At 42.5% G+C, this 20475-nt stretch overlaps 1 protein-coding gene across 1 annotated transcript in view; it reads right to left on the bottom strand.

Annotated features, from left to right (window-relative positions):
• The window catches only part of col25a1 (collagen type XXV alpha 1 chain), a 150471-nt gene extending 130774 nt beyond the window's left edge, over positions 1-19697 (bottom strand). Inside the window, exons 1-2 of the mRNA XM_030722790.1 lie at positions 19063-19697; positions 18859-18928 (exon numbers count right to left, since the gene is read on the bottom strand). Of these exons, the coding sequence (XP_030578650.1) occupies positions 18859-18928; positions 19063-19359 (367 nt within the window). The 5' untranslated portion in view covers positions 19360-19697. The remainder of the gene's footprint in view (positions 1-18858; positions 18929-19062) is intronic.
• Positions 19698-20475: the final 778 nt, after the last annotated feature.

The raw sequence follows: 20475 nt of genomic DNA, 5'->3' as shown, positions 1-20475 counted from the left end.
AATTGCCCTGTGTGAATGGTTGTCTGTCTCTCTGTTAGCCATGACTGGCAATCTGTCCAGGGTGCACCCTGCCTCACACCTTATGGCAGCTGGGATAGGCTCCAGTCTCCCACGACCCCGAATTGAATAAGCGAAATAGGATGGATGGATGGATGGATGGATGGACTTCCTACTCAGCAATGTGCGCTATTATTGAGACCTGGGCATACACTGTTTGTTCCTTCATACAGTACAGTAAGACAACTAACTAGCTAGTTAGTGAATGGGTCTCTAGATGCTGAATGGAGGAATGAAAGACTATTTTACATATTTACAAATCTGAGATCACCAAATGTGAATTACGGAGGTGAAGTTATATTTAAGACATATTGCAGTATGGAGGGATTATTTTGATTAGAAAATCCATTTTTTGATGAACAGATCAGTTTTTAAGGAGGAGTTTAAGTGAAGGGTAAGAAAAGACAATATGAAGTTAATTACAGGGTAACTACAAAAAAAGTGTAGTAATTCAATGTCTTCATACTGCTACTGAAGGAGTTCCATTAAATAAAGTATACCTGTTACAACACTTCCAGCTTGTTTATATAAAATCTGTGAACCACAGCTGGAGGCCTCATAACCATTCCTTAAAGGCACTTTCTGGCTTGCTATTATTTCTAAGTGTCATTTCTTTCGTGAACAGAGGCTCTGTTGTTTTCAGTGACATGCGTGGCGTGCCACATTCACTTAATGAAGCATGCTGACTTCCTTACTCCCCATCGTGCCTGCACGGCCTCTCGGAAGACTGGGGAGTGTGAGGAGGAAGGAAGGAGGCTATAAAAGGACACTAAAAAGACTGCAACACAGGAGTGTTGGGCTGGCAGTGCCCTGCTTGGCTTGTTTACCGCAAGCTCCCACTAATGCGGAACCTTAAATCTCAAGTGTGGCTGATTTGAGTCTCATGCAGGAAGGTGTGTAAAAATTAATGTTGTACACAGTCCATATCTTATTCTAGACTTTATAGAGTCTCACCAAATGTCTGTAATGTCTGTAATGTCATGTGATCGTATTCAGAGCAATGGCTTTTGCGTGTGTTTGCTTTAGGAATCTGTGCACTACTGCAGTTTCTAACATCGACAACAATATCCTTTGGTAACGGTGTATGTTTGCTTTACTGGAAGCCTATTACTAAGCAATATGTCTCCTTTAGTACATTTACAGACTCCCCCCCTCCCGACTGTAGAAGATGAGCAACCTTGAAATTTCTTGTGATGGTCTGTGATAAAGTCAAGGCACTGACTTGTCTTAAAGCCCCGTGAGAGGAGGGTTTGAATGAGCAGACAGGAGCCAGAGCAGTGGCCCACATGAGAGAGTCTGTGATGGAAACCCCTCTGTACACACTGCAAATCAAAGCAAAGCCATCTAAGTGTTTTTCCACACACTTTCAAGAGACAGGGAGGGATGGCCCGAGACACTAGTGCAGTCTGGTCTCCTGCGAATGGCCTGGTGTGAAGGGTTTGAAGTCTTTTTACAGCAAACAGGTTAACAAAAGAAGTGCTGCAAACAGAGAATAACTAAAGAAAGGCAGAACAACTGACATGTGAAAGACTGAACCCGAGGTTTAATATAAAAATTTGCAAGCAGTGTGCAGTAACTGATGAGTTTTATGTGTTGCACATGCACAGTGTAAAAAAAAAAAAAATCATGTGGTTAAACAGACTATCTGAACATTATATCCAAATAGGGTGCACCTTAAGCTCTTAGTATTTAATATGATACCAAAACTATTATAATATCCTGCAATATTTATAAAAAAATTTTGGTTGCCTAGCCCAGTCATTAAGTCAGTGTTTCTTAAACTGCGGGGTGCGCCCCACTGCTGGGGCACAGGGTCACGACTGGTGGGGCGCGAACGACCTGGGAGAAAAGTCACGCAGAACAAATGTTGAACATTGAATTAATTCTCACGGTGGAACAAGGAAACGCTAGCAGGTACGTTAGCACAGCGACTAGCAAAACTCTCCACCATCACTGTGTAACATGGAGCCTGCATGTAACATGTTAAACATAAATATTGTTCCAATAAAATATTACCTGGTGCAGCATTCATGTGGCAGAATAGATAAAAGAGTGTCATTTAATTCATCCTGCTTAATTAATGTTTAATTGATGCAATGTAAACGCATAGGGGCTAGTACACAATATCTAAAAAAATAATAATAATAACAGTTCATGCTAAATTCACAAACAACTGCAAGTGTTTATGAAGTGCAAATCCTGGAGAGGTTCCATCTCCTGAATTCATGGACAAGCTTTCTTCTGTACAGCCTGGTTTTTGATACCAAAACAGGCCCTGCTTTGATACCGAATGCAAATATTGACTTCTCCAGGACGGTTTCGCTGCGGCCTAGGGTTGAAGGGGCTTAGACCTCCCCTGCTCTCGGTGCTGCTCCCCACACCTGCTGCGGTTGACGACCTTATTTACACCAGCACCAGTTGGAAATGTCAGTAGGGAGTGCAGGAAAGCCAGAGATGTACAGGACTCAGACACACACATACACAGTACATACGTATACAAACCAACACACACTCTTCTCTGTTTCATCTCCAGCCCAGGTTTTTTGGGAGTCTGACAGGGGCTGCTTTCTCGGTGAGAAGTAGGAGCCGTGCCAAAAAGGTCTAACAGGAGCACAAATTTTTTTTTTTTTTTTTTTTATGCACACACATCTACACACATACACACAACAGCCAAGCTACAAGCCCTAACTGACATATTCAATATTTGTAGACATCAATAACGGGCAAAACCTGGCCTGCTTCATCTGTGCGGTATGTTTAGAGTTTCAGAGACCTCTAATGAATTTGTTGAGTGCAGGTAAAATCCCAGCTATCCATAATAATACTGTGTCATCAGAGATTCCACACCAAGCGTAACAAGTCACACTCGGGAGAACGAAGGCACGCTAGGGCAGGGAAAACTGCTCAGGATGAAACCAGTTCAGGACTTCGACATTTTGTCGCAGCAGATAGAACAGTATACCATTTACCATCATCAAAGCGTGCTTTACAGAGAAGGCACAGTTAACTCTCAGAGGGCCTGCTATTTTCATGAACCATTTAATGTGGCCTCCAAAGACATTTATATAATTTATCATTCTGCACGGTCACAGAAAACCCTTTTGGAGGGCGCATGCTAAAAACCCTGTTTGCTTCCCGTTTTCTCCCTCCAACTCTGAGGCAAAAAGCCAAATAAATCTTTTTTTTTCTTTCTTTTTTTTTGAGGCCTGTTTGAGGAGGGATTTGGTGACCTGAACCTTCTCATGGGGAAATGCATATCAGCAGCGCGCACACACACAGGCTGCTCTGCTTTAAACAAAGTGAACCCCCACCACCACCACCACCAGTCTGCTGTTTCTGCATTTGTCATTGCTGTTTAATTCTGTCTCGTTTTTTGTCTCGCACAGCTGAAGACCTCAAAAAGCTCGCTTCCCTATGAGCCTCTCGCTGAAGCTGGAGAGATCCTTTGAGAGGAAGACAGAGGCAACTGGACAAAGCAGAGAAGGGGGAACACTGGTAGAGGAAAGGATAAATGTCTCCTGTGAGTCAAAGATTGCATGTAAAAGACAGCTTAGCTCCTGGCCCAAACCGCATAGTTCAACATGTCCTTTATGTAGCAAAGGGATTGTTGAGCAGATAACCCCATCAAGTACTGAATATTTCTGTGCCACCACTGCAAGCGTGGGGAGATCTCATTTGCAGAAAGGGGGGGGGGGGATCTGGCAGCGTGAGTGCAGACACCAGCACAAAGAGGCGATCTGACTGAACAATTATTAGGTCGCACCAAGCTCGACTGGTTTGTGTGCACATGGGAAATTCTTTAGCGCATGGCAGTTAAACACGGGTGGGTTGGGAAGGGCCTTCAGCATGACCCAATTTTGACATTAAGCGGTGGCAAGCAGCGCCGTGATGATGTTTTTGGTGACTTTCGTGTAGCTTGTTTTACAAGCTGCTCGCCTCTGCCATGGGAAACTCTAAATGACACAACAAGTGTTTCGCCACAGATGCACACGGCGTAACACTTTTTCCAACTTTGTTTTATTGGTGTTTTAAGGCACAATTAGTGGTCGACTATGGAAAAGCCACAAATTGTAATGGAAAGGCGTTTATGTTACAGATGAGATCTTACAGGTACGTGACTGAGTTTTTATTTGTTCCTAAGTTTTTCCCAGAGTTACTGTTGAGCGTCAGTGCAGTTCTTATGTTAAACATGGGTGTACAGCCAAATATTTCCCACTTTTCCTTTTCATATGAAAACCAGACATCCTTTCACTTTTTGATGGCTCTCAGTCATCTTTAAACTGGCTTTAGAGGCACTTTATTATTCTCAACCTCTCAGAAATATAAGATAAAATAATACACTCAATGTATTCATTAGATTTAAATTTATTTGAACCCACATTATACATCTCAAAGTCTGCCATCAGATATGAGGAGGCATTAGCAACCTTGGTGCGAATGAGAGAAGTTGTTTCTTCACTCCTCTCCTTGTTGACTTTGGCCAACACACGCTAATCTGAGAACAGGCCAGAGGGGAGCAGTCTACCTGGAGTAGAGTGTCAGAAAGCTATAGCACGAGAGAGAGAGAGAGAGGTTTATAATTTTCCCTTCTTCTACAAGCTCTCACGTTGCTCTTTGTACTCGCAAGTGTTGCTTTTCCCCCTGTGCGTCTGTGTCAGTATTCTTCCAAGCTTGCATGTCCCCGCAAATAACTTTACTTGCTCTATAAAACGACTGAATGTGCGCAGCCTGTGCCGAGTTCTTCATTTATTCAGCAAAGCCTGCGACCATAACATCATGCCCACAGCCGTGGGGCAAATTTGCAACCTAAAACGTTGCCGCTATGACCTCTGTCAGCACTGTACTCTGCCTCAGGTGACACCTCTCAGAGGTGCTGTAGCTTCATATCCAACTCACTGATTTTTGTCTTGCTTTGCCGCCACTCATAAAAACGCAACCAACGGGCTGCAGCCACCTAATGATATAGAGCATCGAGGGTGATGAAGCGTTTTCATCCAACTTTGCATATTTCCTGCCGTTAAGAAGTCCCAAAGGACTTTGCTGAACAGACAGTATCGTACTTTCCTTTTACCTTTAATACCTACCTCAGCAGAGAATTGCTATATTAAATAATAAAAATTTTCAATGATTTCTTTAAATTTAGCAGCTTCGTCTCAAGCTGCAACTGGATCCGGGGCTGGCAAAATGTAGATTTATGGGTTTGACATTCACAAGAGTACATTAACTCCCGTGGGACTCAGTATTTCTTTGGTTTAAATCTTGAGTTCCACTGAGTTATGTCGTGTTATTCCCTGTTCTCACTCAGATGAAACCTACACCCTCATATTACTGAGCCCTGACATTTGGGGTAATGCAGATGCTTTGCCAGCTCCTGCCAACTGACCTCCACCTCAGAAAAGCACCTCCCAGTTCATAGGTGGGATAGCCAATAGCGCATGAATAACTGCTTTAAGAAAACAAGTACATGATCAAGTCTATGTTACACTGGGGATCCGCAAAAGCCACACATGTGCAAGACTTTCCCTCTCATTTATTATGTTACATGAAAGGGAAAAGTCTGTGGGAGCTGACAGCAAACGCATGCTGATGCTGAAATAGTCAAATTTGGGTATCAGTATGTTTATAAAATGTTCTGTATTTCTTAAATTCCGATTACAGATACATTTGGCAACATGGGAAAAGTAAAAGAATGTGTCCCTACCTTTATCTTTGGTACAACATGCAAGTGTGCTGTTACATTTAATCAGCTGAAATGAGCTTCTTGTTAATTCCTATTTCTTCTCTGTACCCCACCACCACCACCACACACACACACACACACACACACACACAAGCTAATAAAAAGCCTCCAACGTTTAACAGTAGCAGCGCAGGTGGGGAGCATGCTGGGAAGGTAATTTGTTTTGAAGTTCAAGGGCAAAGAGGTGATGGGTCCTTACACATCTTTTACCATTTTCACCAGAGAGAGAGACTATCTCTACCTGAAGCGCCTCAAATCAGTCAGCCTGACACACAGTATATCTGCTATGAAGGGAATGTGTTCAAAAGGCTTCTTTTTTTTCGCCTCACAATGGAGATAACCTTGACAACACTCTTAACTGAGTTATGACCATGGGGTGGATATATATGGTCTTCATATTTAAAAAAAAAAATCAACCATCACTGTGTTCAAGTTTCAAAACTATAAACATGAACGCTGGCATTTATAAAAGTCTGCACAGACAGCGGGGGGAGCAGTGAAAACACTCTGAAGTGGACCTATGAAACAATCAATATTTACTATTCGCTAAAAAGGAGCAAAAATGACATCAATTAACTGCAAATCTATAATAGTCACATAAGATTGGACAATTTAAGTATGACATACTTGGACACCATGGGAGTGTATTTTTTGACTGTTTCATGGCATGAATGTGCACTCAATTTGTAGAATATGTTGAATTTATACAGTATATTCTGGCTGAATCGCCATGCGGGTGCCACTGCAGGTGGTAAGAGCATGTACTCTGCAAAGTAAACTGTACTTCCAGTTCAAGCCAACATACAGACGCAGTCGATCTTGGTGAGGCGTTAACTTTGGATCGCTGTAACAGCAACGGTACGAGAATCTCATGAGAATTGGTAACGCCTCAGATAGCAGCACGGCTCATGGGAAGTGTTTCATTAACCTGGATCCCGACAAAGCCCAGCATGACATCATGCTGACTGCTGAGTCTTAAGGGCTAGATGTGTTTTAGAGCATTACACCTGAGGCTTCACTGTAAGTAAACAATACGCGTGATAACTTATATTGTTTCCTTCTTAAGTTCTTCATTCTAACAAAGTCACCGTGGGCACACTTAAGATAAAACCCACAGAACAACAATTAATCTGATTAATACCATAAATAAATTTACATAAATAAATACACACCTGTAAACAACAGAATATAAAACAGTTAAAATGCAGATTGACAGACTCTCTTTGTACGAGTGCATCAACTTGATGTTACGTTCGGCACAGATGAACTTTATGCTTTTATGTTTACAAGTGGAATGTATAAAATATACACGAGGTATTCTGCTTTACAGTCTCATAACATTTCCACTCAGTGGGGCGGATTCATTCAAACCTAACAAACACAACTGCATAAATGCACTCAAACAACCCACCAACCTCAGAGCGAACAGCATGAAGCCAGATGAATGGCATTTTCAGCTGAGATAATCATCCGCAGTGTGCACCAGAGCAAAGACAATATGCTTACCTTTAAATTTCCAGACATATTTAAAATCCTTACAATTTTTATACATGTACAATTTAATACATATGTTTAAAGTCATCATTATTTACTTTGTCTTGCTTCACTTCAACCTATCCTGGCTACAATAAGGCAATTTACAAGACCGTGGCAACCCAGTGACCTAATGGTTAAGGTGCTGGCTTCCTGAGCCAGGGATTGTGGGTTCCAGTCCCGTGCGGGTTGCGAGCTTTTCTGGAAGAATGGCAGGTCATCCATTTAAAGGAAATTCAGTGGTTTAGCACTCAGCTCCACATGCCATTCAAAACTGGTTGGAAATAAACACAATCTTCTAAAATCCTGAACAAAAATGCAGCATATACACTCATTAGCTCTACCAAGTTTTTTAAGTTGTTGCCTTCCTATAAACTCAAAGCAGCCTGCCCATTCTGTTCTGACCTCTAACGTCAACGGGGCACTTTTGTCCCGAGAACTACCACTCACTGAATATTTTCTCTGTTTTCAGACTATTCTCTGTAAGCCCCGGACATGGCTCTGTGGGGAAATCCCTGGATATCAGCAGTTTCTGAAGCACTCAGACCAGCCCGTCTGGTAACAGTCGTGCTCAAAGTGCCTTAAATCACCTTTCTTCTCCATTCTGATGCTCAGTTTGTACTTCTGCAGGTTATCTTGCCTATGTCTAGAGTACTGAGTTATATAGCATGTATACATTACACTGATTAATGATATATTCTACTTGGCAGTGATAGTAGCTATTCCAAGTGATAAGCCAACAAGTAGAGGTCCACAGACACATTTTTTCTTTTGCAATAGGTTTTGCAACCTTTTGCAAAGCTTAAAAAAAACCTGCCCTTTAATGTGTCAAAATACCTGCTGCTGCTGCGAAGCTGTGATTGCAGGGGAACCTGAATTAACAAACGAAGGTATTTCACGAATGTGTATCCCCTTATGTCTTCACCCTTCTAAGCAATTCTGAATGTTACACATAACCTGACAGCAAGTTTTCAAAGTAATAAAAAGCTTGCATAATTTAAAGAAGAGCACTTAAGGATGCAGATGGGCAGTTTTTAAATTTGTGTCATCAAGTTCCGAATTTAGTCCCTGCATTTAAGTCTAGAAATGAGGCCTATTTTCAGGGCACCACGCAGCATTAATGCCATTCATCAAGCTGTCAGAAATTACCATTTAACAAGCCATCTAGCCTGCTTGAACTGTATCATATGACCAGCCAATTAAATTAAAGTGCATAGGGTTGTCTGTCTACTGCTGGGTTTTCCAAGCCCTAACTGTGGCTTACACAGCTGTTTCTACCCTCTTCTTCATCAGATAGAAGAGGAGGGGCCCCTGAAAGCAAGACTGCCTGAGCTGTGACCAGACCTTGAAGCAACTTTCTGCATATCAATTCATCTTCACTGACAGTGATACAGTACATGCATGTACATTCACAGGTAGGCTACATTTGGCAAGTTGCCACTTGGGGCACTGTACTGTTTGTTGTTATTTCATTGCATGTTCTAGATTAATTGCATGCTAAAGGGGAAAAAAGTGATCATAAATATTGAGGGAAAATAGTATTACATAAGCAGTAATTAGAAAACCGCATTCCACACTGTTTTTAACGTCCCAGTTGAAAGAGATTACGAGTGAGTGGCCTCATTTCGTTTTATTCCACGCCTCCTTCCTCTCCTAATTGAGAAAGGACACATAATGACTTAAAAATCTTTCCCAGCAACGACAGCCCAAGCTACAGTGGCTACAGTGAGAGACTCTATGAAGTCATGTTTCTGTGATACTCTTGTCTCTACATTTATATTGTAAGGAGGGTTATTAGCACATTTTGTGGTCCAGTTGTGTTCACAGACGTGCAACGCCATGTTTGCGAGTGCAAAAGGGCTCCAATAATTGCTCAGTGTGTTTATTACCCTCTCAGATCTACAACATGACTCACATTTCACTTCACATTTTGCAGAAAAGTCCCCTGGTTACTGGTCGTGATGAGGAGGGCGTCGAGGACGCCAGGAAGATTTGATGCGGGACATTATTACATCTTAAAATGAAACTAGAAGAAGAGGCAGTAAAAGCAGGAACAAACAAGAAGGTCCCTTCCATTGATAAACATCCAGAAAATCTAGTAGTGTATCAGCCAAGTGGGCGGGAAACACCAACAATCTGATCCAACCGACTGCTTGGCGTACCCCACGGGGACTCTGGGAGCATACATCATTTGGCCAGCCGCTGGGCAAACCCAGCTTGCCTCCATCACTTTTTCCACTTTGACAAATTGCCTGATTCCCTGCTGTCTTTGAATAGCTTGAGGGACCGCCTGCTTGTTTGTGCTGAGACTACATGGTTTAAAAATTGATGAGAGAGCATTTCAGATTATTAGCGCTAATAAATGTTTACAGCTACTATAAATAATATATCTTGAAGTATATATTTTGTTCCAAACCCTGGAAATTAAAGTCCTCCTCCGCTCAAAAAATGAGCTTTGGTCAAGGTTACTTCTCTTAAATGTGCAGAATGATGCATGTTCAATGTGTGAAAGTAAATCCAAGATTCATAATACAGCACAAGCCTGAACAGCAAAAATCAGATGTAATACCTTTATGCAACTGAGAGAGAAAATGCCAAATGAGTGAATACATTTAGCAAGTCAGAAAAATAAAGCTATTGTTTGTAGTGAAGTGTAGGGGATAAATTCATCAATCTGTCCACCTGAGGAAAGAAACTGCTCTGAAATCTAGTGGTACATCAGGGGAATACTTCTATTGATTGCCAGATATGAGCAGGGGGAACAGGCTGTGGCTGGAGTGGGTATTATCTTGTCTTCCTTTGGGCTCTGCATAAATATCTCACCGATATCCCTGATTACCGGGTGCCAGTAATATTCTCACCAACTCCACCTCAGCTCCACTGATGTAAACAGAGGTATGTGTAGTTGCATCCTTTTTTCCAAAAATAATCATCTCTATAAGGCTGGCTGTGTCAAAGTATCCTTACTGAACCCTGAGTTCCCCCTGATGCATCCATCAGAGTGTGTAGATGTAGGAAAAAGTGCTAAGGCACAGACAAAAAGCACTGTGTGAATGTGTGTGTGTTTTTTCTGAGCACTTAAACTGCAAGATTGTTGATTTCCTCCCTACGACCTCCGATCACTATTTGTAATAGTGATCACCGTCCATGGTGGTGGCGTCGTCTGCAAATTTCACAAGCGATTTCTCTCAATGTCACAAATTCTTCAGCTTCAAGAAAGTTTCTCTGTGCTCACCTACAATCTGGATCAGGATTTGCCATTTTAGGGGCTTTAGAAGTGATCATTACATGGAAAAGCTCAGGCTGCAGTCAGACTGTGGACTTAAGTAAATGATGCATAAACAAAACATCGGGCTCAGTAAATGCAATCTATGTATTGTTTCTAGAAAAGCCCATAAATAGTGGGTAGAATATATCAACAATAGCTGGCATGACATGCACTGGCAAACTTGCTTTCCGCCGTGGCACATCCAATTTTTTTTTTTTTTTTGCACACCAGCCTGTTTCATTTGTAGTGACTATTCTTATTAGGCTGATGGAATACAGAGCAGCGGCATCTGTGCCCCTCACCCTCCATCCTCCATGCCTGCAAGGGCTGAGAGGCCTGGGGCACAAAGCCACAGGCGAGGGGCGTGGGTGCAAGAGCATGTGGGGAGCGCCTCAGGGGTTCCTAGTTTTCTGTCTGGAGCCCAGAATTTCCATGAAGTGAAGGCTGGCATCATCGTGCTACACTGATTTGAATTTGATGACAGACACTGGAAAGTCATTCTTACAGTGAGAAGAAATTAAAATGAACTCATTCAGACAGTCAGGCTGGATTGCATTATAAATCAGAGAGCATGTCGGGGATGAGAAAGAAAAATGTAAAATTTACGGACACTGGCAGCAGGGTTGCCAGCCAGTTACTGTGATTTTACAGGAATCTTAATGTAACCGTTTTCGCTCTAATTTATACAGGAAAATACTGTTTTTTGACAGAGAAATATTATATTTTTAAAATAAGTGTATTTTACTGTTTTTAATTATCTTATATACAATGCATATGGCTTAATTGAGCTATTATTTTATAAAATAGTTAAATAATTTGAAGTACTGATACCGTATATTAAACAAATGGATTGCATTATTTAAAATATCACATTCACATTTCGCACAACTACAGCATTTGAATCTGAAAAACAAAGCAAAAGCAATTAAATTATCAGATACTATAGTTTGTGTTTGTTATTTTGAAAGCATCCCACCAGTAATGCTTCACAAACACCAAACAATGACCACTTCAGACGCTTCCCCAGCAGAGGCATTGAAAGGGTATCATACTAGAAGAGGTCTCACTCGCCTATTTAAGTCCGTCTGAATACTTGAAGGTCAGGGATGAGTATGCAGAATCATGAAGAAGGAGACTTTAGTAGTTTTCAGAGGGAGCACAGCTCCAACTTTCAATTGAGTGTCAGAGGGCACCCAGTGCTATGAGGCAGAGGGCTTATAAGTCGCCTTTTGTGGATGATTTGCCACTCTGCTCTGACATAAGCCGGCCGGATCCTGGGAGAGGGAGCATCAAGGGAGACCAACAGCAGTGATTTCACACTAGAGGTTACAGGGCAATGTGAGCAGAGGTTGTCTAAGTGTGCATCGCAACCCATCAAGGTGAGTATATGGACATCCGGTTAATCAGCGGGAAAGTAACATTACAATTCATAATCATGAAACACAACACATCTTTGTAGCGTCCACTTTGCTTCTGCATTCTACACACAAAAAAAAAGACACGAACACCACAAAATCTGAGGAAGAGCTTCCCAACTCAGGAAATGGGACGAGCACATGAGCACAGGCACAAAACCACACCAGTTTAATTGTGCTCCACCTTTATTAATTTGAATCTCAATGTTAAGCTTTATGCTTTGGTAATGCAGAAAACATGTCGAAGAAGAGAGGATGTAAAAAAATTAATAAATAAAAATAAAAGGAGATAATTCTTTTTTTCAATGGTGGGGTATGCCACAGGCTTTTAAAGTTCTGGTGATGGAAACCCCTTAATTTCCAAGTAGTAAGTGTACAAGCAGCCAAGACAGGATCTCCATGCTTCCTGCTTTATTCCACACAAAATGATGACTGAGGATCACCGCCAGGAAACGTTTCGAGGACACATGAGACGAACCATTAGGCAAGAGCATTTGGATTCTGGTCCGTTCCTTTGGCCCCATTCTCCGAGCCCGAGGTGCTTGACTCTCCAGCAGAGTGCTGTTGACATCGCTCACAGAAAAAAAAATCATGTGATCTGCTCTCCATTCAGAGTGCCCCCTCAGCTTAATGTATAGTTAAAAGAGAAAAGTGTGTCACCCTTTCATAGCCCCACAGTCATTTCCAGCGCATTCGACTGACAGACTTCACCATCTGTTGTGTCAAATAAAGAAACCATGTGTTCCTTTTCCAGCATCCTGCCCTTTATGTTCAACCCTGTGTGAATATTGAAAACTAGGCTAAAAGTACCACTTGTGATGATTCATCATGATAAATCACGTCATGTCAATTTATTGGGGACTGATGTAAAGTCTGAGTTGAATGAGTCAGGCTTTTCATGCATAAAATGACCCCAGCAAGATGTTACTCCCTATATGGAGTGCATTACACTCATTTTTTATATGACGATATACTTATATGCAATTGAACAGCAATCAAAAATCACAATTGCCCATTCACCTTTGTCTCCAGGCAAAGTTTCCTGGGCTCCAACATGGCCTCGGACCTCACGTGGTCACAGAAACAGCCTAACCCGACTCACTTAACCAGAAGCAGCTGGCCACAGTGGCTACCTGGAAGTCTGCTTAGCTTTACCTATCACTCAGTAATTACATGGCTATTAGTGCACCTCCCACCACCAAGCCACACAGAGGGCTTAATTCAAAAGCTGTCAGTGATTAATTACCAGTTGCCTACTGAGGTGAGGATATCTGAGGGGATTGGCATGACTGTAACTGTATCAGGCCACTGGGATTACACACTTGGTGAGCCAGAAAGGGAGACTGTAAACCAGCGTGGCCACAAAGAGCTGAAAAGGAGTGATCGGGTGGAGAAAGTTGGGACTTATTTGTGTGTAGTTTTGCTTTTGGTGAGGAAGTCAGATCAAGTCAGGAGATGACAAGGAAGCCAAGAAAAAAAAAAAAAAAAAAAAACGCAGCATGTGCTTGTGATTTTATTTTGAAATCTAAAAGACATAACATCCAGCTGATGCGGCCCCCTGCTGCCCTTATGCACTTGACAAGCACTACTGGGTGTTTGGGGGGGGGGGGCAAAGTCCCACACATTACAAGTAATATGTTCCTGTTTTCTCAAGAGTACTTAAGCCAGTGTTTTGCTGCCAAGCTTTTTGAAGTGTTAACATCAAGAAATGCTGCAGAGTGGGAAAGGGGGATGCATGGGAGGGGGTTCAGGCATATGGGTGAGTAAACAGGGAAAGCGCAAACCACCAGTGCTTGCTGACGGCACATTTTATTACAGTCCCATTAAACAACAGGCCCTGTTTGGAATGCAGATCCCAGGGGAGGAGAAGGTACACACACATTAAAAAAAAAAAAAGGAAAACAGCCCGCCAATGCTGAAACAATTACTAGAAGGGGACTCACTTCAGTGTGGAAAACAGTGTGGGTGTGACTTGAGACATTCTCACATCATGTTGGTTTCACAGGTTTGATTTACTCACTGATTGTAATGTTGGGTGTAAAATATGTTTCCAGAGAATGAGAAATGCAGGAAAACTGACTGTCAATGTGAGGAACAATCGAGTAAATTAGCATTGCAATTCTCTGCTGGACTCACCACCAGTATGCCTCACAGAAGAAAGAAAAAAAATTAAAACTCACCCAGACTGAATATGTTTTAAGTCACACACTGTGTGTCTTCCTCTCGTCAAAACCTGGCACTTGCATTACATACACCAACTCTGTCTGCTGGCTATTTTGGTAGAGGTAGGTGGGCTATTTGGAGGTCTGGTAAGCTGACTTGTTTCAAACTCCCCACCCCAAATATTTTATTCACTTTTAAAATTTGTATTCTTCAGCCCCGACCAACCCAAGCAATGCCCACACTGTGCTCAAAAGCCAAAGTACTTGAGAAAATGTTTAGGAAATGGACAAAAACATCAGCCAATATGTCAACCCCACTGCTGGGTTTTTTTTCCCTCCATTTTTATGTCTCTAATGTCATTTTCTGTCTCCTTAACAGTGTACGAAAAGGTGGTGCCTCCAAAATTTCTGTTGGGTTGAGCTGAAACTGTTCACAAACACCATTCTCATCATGTATGACAAGGTTATGTACAACTGGGGAAATTTATTAATGTTAAGTTCTATAGAAAGAATTTGTTCAGCCTAGTCATGAGCAGCTCTCTTTCACCGGCAAGGGCCAGCTATCCGAGACCAACCGAAGAGCCACAGCGCTTCGGCATCACTGCGTCTAGGTCAGGATTCTGAGGTGCTTAGTCATAATCCCACAGATGACACCACTGGCTCCTCAGGGAAGCACATACACAAAATGTCAGAACCTGTGGTCCCTCTAGTAGATTACCATTGCAACAACACAACATCAGCAGGGTAAATCTAAATCTAATGGACTAAACCCAGCTTACATCCCACATTAGTGGGTGAACAATCCAATGCTTCGTGAATTCTGCTTGGCAGGAAGTGCCAACATTGAAACATCAACAAGCGACATTGCTGTGAATGATTGGTCACTAAAAACCAATTATCCCAGTGGTATCGTTTCTAACATATCCTCGTGAAACATGACCCAAAAAGTCAGAAGGAACTTGATCTCCCGCTTTCACAGTCTGTATTCATACTGAAAATCAATCAAGCTTTTGCTCTTCACAGATTTCTGTCCTCCCTGAGCTTGCCTAAGGACACCTGCACAACATTGTGACAGGTGTACCGCCCCAGACAAACTCCTGTCCCAGATGTGGGTCACACCCAGTGGGCGATGCCATAAGTAAGAGGCTGCTCAATGACAGGATAGTGCAGAAGTCTCCATTTCTGCTTCTTACTGAGCTAACAATCTATCCATGAGTCCATGCCAGGTTAGCTAGCTGTGGGTTTTAGTTTACCACCAAAACTATCACAGGTTATGAGTTATCTGTCTAGATCATTTAATAGGATATTCTAAACCCGCCTGCTTGTTTATTTGGAGGCTGCATGGCAACCTTGATTGCTTCATTAAGGTGTCTTGGCTTGCTGGTTTTGTCGTATAGCATAAAACAGTGATTTTTCACATCGAGCAAATGTGTCCGCACAGGATGTGGTGGGATGTGGGTAGATTATTAATCTTAAATTTCATGGCACTCCATCCAAAACTGTTAACATGCTGGTTGAGGAAGCGGAAAAGCCTAGCAATCAGCAGGAGTTATCCTCTGTGGGCCATAAATGTCACGGCGAAACGTCCTTCTGGTTGAGATATTTCTGCCTGCACCAAAGTGATGGACCGACTGACAGGCACTGCCATCCCAGGAGACACATCTCTAGCTCGGCTACAAACTGTGCCAGTCTGCAGAGGAAAGCTATCCTGTGTCAAAATGGTGTTTGCCCCTCAGAAAGTAATAACTGAGTGCTAACACACAGTGATACCACTCACTGTTAAGATGACAAATAGCACCAGCGAACACTTCACTTTTCTGTGCCAAGAATGACATCGACATGAACAAAACACAGTAGAAGTTCACAGCCGACTTTCTCAGATAAAGATGGCAAAAACTTCCCGCGATTCAAGAACAACCTATAAAATATCCCCCCAAGCTATGGACCATTGCGCTGTCTGTGTAACCACTCCATCTTCTTTGACAGCAATAAAGTGAAGACTGTGAAAAGCACATTAAGGTCCTCCCCTCAAAAAAAAAAAAAAAAAAAAAAAGCCTCATCTGAGCCACAGGCTGTCTCCTACACAGAGGAGAGGGTGGATATTGAGTGAGCCCATTCAGAATTCATAGAGTATAAAGTTATTTGCCTGGAAAGAGCTCGCTCCAAAGCACTAACAAAGTATTACTGAAAGTTGCGTGCGTAATACACTTACGCTGCATGAGCATTCGAATTTTAAAATACACTGCAGATTCTTCAAAGCACGCCGATGATATATGTGTTTTGTATGAAATCACAGTTCAAAAAAAGGATAAGAGACCACGATTAGTTGCCAGCTTCCAGGATGGAGCTCGGTGCCGCCTTGGTTTTAGCGTCGTCGTGCTTCATTTGATGTGAAATGTTTGCATTGTTTTATTTCTGCCCCTTTACAGAAATGTGGTGGGAGAAAATTAATAGCAAACATATGACAGGGATTGAGAACAGAGAGTCGTCTGATTGTGTGCGTCTCATTATGGTTAATACTTTTGCAGTACTTCTGGCTCATTAATTCAGGCATGCCCACTCTGCGGATGAGACATTTGCAGTTGATAAAGTACTTGTGAAAACTAAAGATTAACGATCTTTCATCAGGATTATCACTTGCACCAGTCTTGTTTCTTCTTGTGCCCGTGTCTGATTACGGTATTTAAACATATTTTTTATTGAGTTGCTGTGCAGAGTGAAGCACCCCTCAGCAAAAAAAGAAAAGAAAAAAAGAGGTGGGAGGGTCAACAACAAAGCACTTTCTTCAGTTGGGATTCAACACCTTTATTGCAGCCCTGCAGTGCAGATGCTTGCCAACACCTGAATTTTCCATGAAACCATCCAACTACCACCGTGCACTATGACTTTTCCAGAAAAGGTCACCTACAGTATGTTCACACTTACTGTGTAACATTCCCAGCTGGAGCTGACTGAGGCTGATCCCTCTTCATCAAACTTTAAAAAGTTGTGAAAACATGTCAGCTTCCCGCAGCATGCAGTCTACCTAGTGGTTCAGTGGTGTGCCAGGAAGGAGTGCAAGGTTCACATGTGGTTCACTGAGAGCATGGAAACGTTACTACGGCGCTTTGTAGTAACATGCTATTAGACAGGCAGTGCAGTGTACTTCATTCTGACATCAAGGACCAATTCATCCCATCTGTTTAATAACCATTAGGGAACCTGGACGCTTGCTGCTGACCCTCTTGAAGACATTACTCGAGGTGCTCATAGTGATATTTCACACATGTGTGAAAAAGCACGTAAAGCTAATTAAGACAATCTTAAAGACATTCACGGGATGTTACTTACTTCTGAAGAGCGCAACTCCAGACTGTAAACATTTTAAGGAAGTGGGAAACAAGCTTTGTGACAAAGCAGTTTTCACATGATGAAATGGGTCATTAAGCCTAAAATGCATTTTGTCTTCAGTTTATCTGAGAAACAATTTAAACAGACGTGGGCTTCATTTATCACCGACAGTATGCTCATTCCCCTTTTCTACACCTTTAAGTATATAACCCTTAGCTTATCCACAGTTATCTCCACATAAGTTTGGAGTCGTTGAATGAGTATGAGCTTATCGAGCAGACTTTCAGCTTTAATTCAAGGGGCTGAACAAAAACACTCATTTTCAGGGGCTCTGATATGTTTAACTGAAAAGCTCTTTTAGAGACAGGTGTGGGACATCTCTTTTTTATGTTATTTTTTTCAGCTCCTCAGAGTCCTTTAAGTTCCTCCCTGAGAGTCTTCAAGTCCATATTTATAACTGTAACCAGAACTCGGTAAACAGCTAAAATAACAAAAAATGAGTCAGCATCCAAACATATACGCACCTATCTGTATAACAGACTCACTGATTTCTTTGAGCTGCACTGCCATCTGGATTTTACTTCATAACTGGATATGGGCATACGTGTTGTTTCTGTTTTCTGTCCATGCTGTCAGAAAATGCTATTTTAAAATTTCCATCTTCTTTTTACTTTCTTTTTTTTTTTTTTTTTTTAAACTGAAGCTGCCAGTCCCATATTCAGGAGCAAGGCTGGCTGTTTTTTTCCTGACCGATAACCTGCAGTGATACGCAATAATGGCTTGGCAACATTTAGTAAACCTGATCCTGCAGGTCAAATCCAGAACATTCCCCCTGACATCCTAGAGCAAAAATCTCCCCCCCTGTGATGCACTGACAACCCAGCCTAGGCTCAATCCTAAAATGATCAGAATGCTGAGCTACACTGAGGGGAATAAATGTTTCCATCTACTGGTGAGAAATGTGAATTTCAACCTCCCCTTTTTTTCCAAGGGGACAAGGGAGCGGGCAACATCACAAGTCAGACAATCTCTCAGCACCTCTATGTATAGACGGCTGTTAAATGCCTTTCTTTCTGTTAGGCATAATGACCGTTCAGCTGTCTGCATCCTTCACATGAGACCCCCCCCCCCCCCCCCCCCCCCCCCAAAAAAAAAACTATCAACACTAGTCGGGCAAACTGTCACGTGTCATCGGTTTCAATGAAATCAACTAAAGAACCTGTCCGAGAAAAAGCTTCCATTCATTCTTTACACCAGCCCGTGCTCTGATTCAAACAGGCTTCAACGCCAGTGCCTCACACTCCCACACGCAACCACGCGTCCACACCACAGTGGAAAAGTAGTTTCCTTTACCTGGAGGGCAGTTGCATTCAGGTGATGTTTGTCTGGCGGTCCGAATCCTGACGAAATTCTCATAGGAGCGCTGCAATTTGAAAGGAAATGTCATTTTCATTCATATGCGCGCGATTCTTCAAGTGAACCAGAGTCAATTTACGCGCAATTAAACGGATCAAAACAAACTAACTGAGGGAGAGCAAGTGCAAGCGCCAGCCTTACCTGAGAGAGCAGCTCATCCACTCTTTGTTGTATCAGTGAATTTAAATCATCCACGGAGTAGCCGGAGGCACGGGTGAAGGTGTGCTCGTCTTTCCCACTCTCCAAATCCACAACTCGGTTCTTAATATCAGCTCCGTTAATGCTCAGGAAAATGCAAAAGGCGATGGACGCCACTGAACAGAAAGACGAGAATACGCTCAGCGCTGTTGGGCGGCAATAGTGTCGCTTCTGGGGCGCCACTTCTTTCTCCATTTTTTCCACGCACTTAGATGCTCCTCTTGCCACCGCGTTCTCCATTTAACTAGCAACTACACGCGCTGCTGAGAGCAAACCGCATCTGGCGCGGAGTCACGAATTAATGGCACTCTGCTCTGTGTGTGTGAGTGAGTGAGTGAGTGTGCGTGTGTGCGCCTGCAACGCAGCGTTCACGTACAGTGACTTTGTGGTGACAGCGACAGATGGATGAGTGGAGCTCCGCTCCAGCCGAGGCAAGTCAACCTGTCTGACGGCGTGCTGGTGCTCCTGCAAACTTGTTGCACGGAGCTTTGCAAAGTAGTCTGCAGAGGAAACTGCTGTTATGCACAAAACAGTAGGAAGAGAGACCGTGGAAACAGAAGGCAGTGCGCACGCAGAGGAGACGGCATTACAACTGGAGCCTTTCCACGGGTGCAGGCATGCTCCCCCTCATGAAGGCAACAACACGCCTCCAATGTGTCTTGACTGATTAACATAATTTATAGACCCACTCCTCTTTCAGGCCAATGGGCTGAAAGAAGTGAAGTTCAATAAGCTGTCCAATTATAGACAGCCTCATTCAGCGATGCTGGTTACTTGCAAGTTTTCAGACTAATCTGGTAACTTCTTATAGCGCACAGGGACACATTTAGCCACATCTTTTATTTATTTGGAACTTTTAAGCAACTTTTGGAAAAATAGCCCACATTCTTAAAGGGACAGTGTGTAACCAGCTGAATACCCCTCACCTCACCCTCCGTCTCCAAGCCTGTAAGAGAACTTTTGGTGGTCACCAAAAACTCAACAAAAATGTCCCTTCTGGCTCACAATGGAAACACTGCAAACTGTGTGGAAGCGGACCCACTCCCTATATAAAGATGAAGGGTTCATTCTAAAAGAACCACTTTCAGGTGATTATACACTAGTAATAACATAATAATGTATATTACATTTCAACAGAGCCGCTAAAATCCCACACAATGGACCTTTAAATCAGTAGCGGGGATTTTTTTTTTTTTTTTTTCAGAGGAAACTGCTGTTATGACTTAGATGAAGTAAGCGAAGAGCCATGCATTGCATAACTGTATCAAAACATGATTACAGGTTACAATAATAATATGCATCCTCTTTGATTTTGGGGGGCTGTCTGTGATAGCCTTGATAAAAAAAAAAAAAAAA

This window comes from Archocentrus centrarchus (assembly GCF_007364275.1).
Source record: "Archocentrus centrarchus isolate MPI-CPG fArcCen1 chromosome 18 unlocalized genomic scaffold, fArcCen1 scaffold_23_ctg1, whole genome shotgun sequence".
In the NCBI taxonomy this organism is placed as follows: domain Eukaryota; kingdom Metazoa; phylum Chordata; class Actinopteri; order Cichliformes; family Cichlidae; genus Archocentrus; species Archocentrus centrarchus.
Note: the sequence above shows the minus strand (reverse complement) of the source record. Positions and strands in the feature narration are given on the sequence as shown.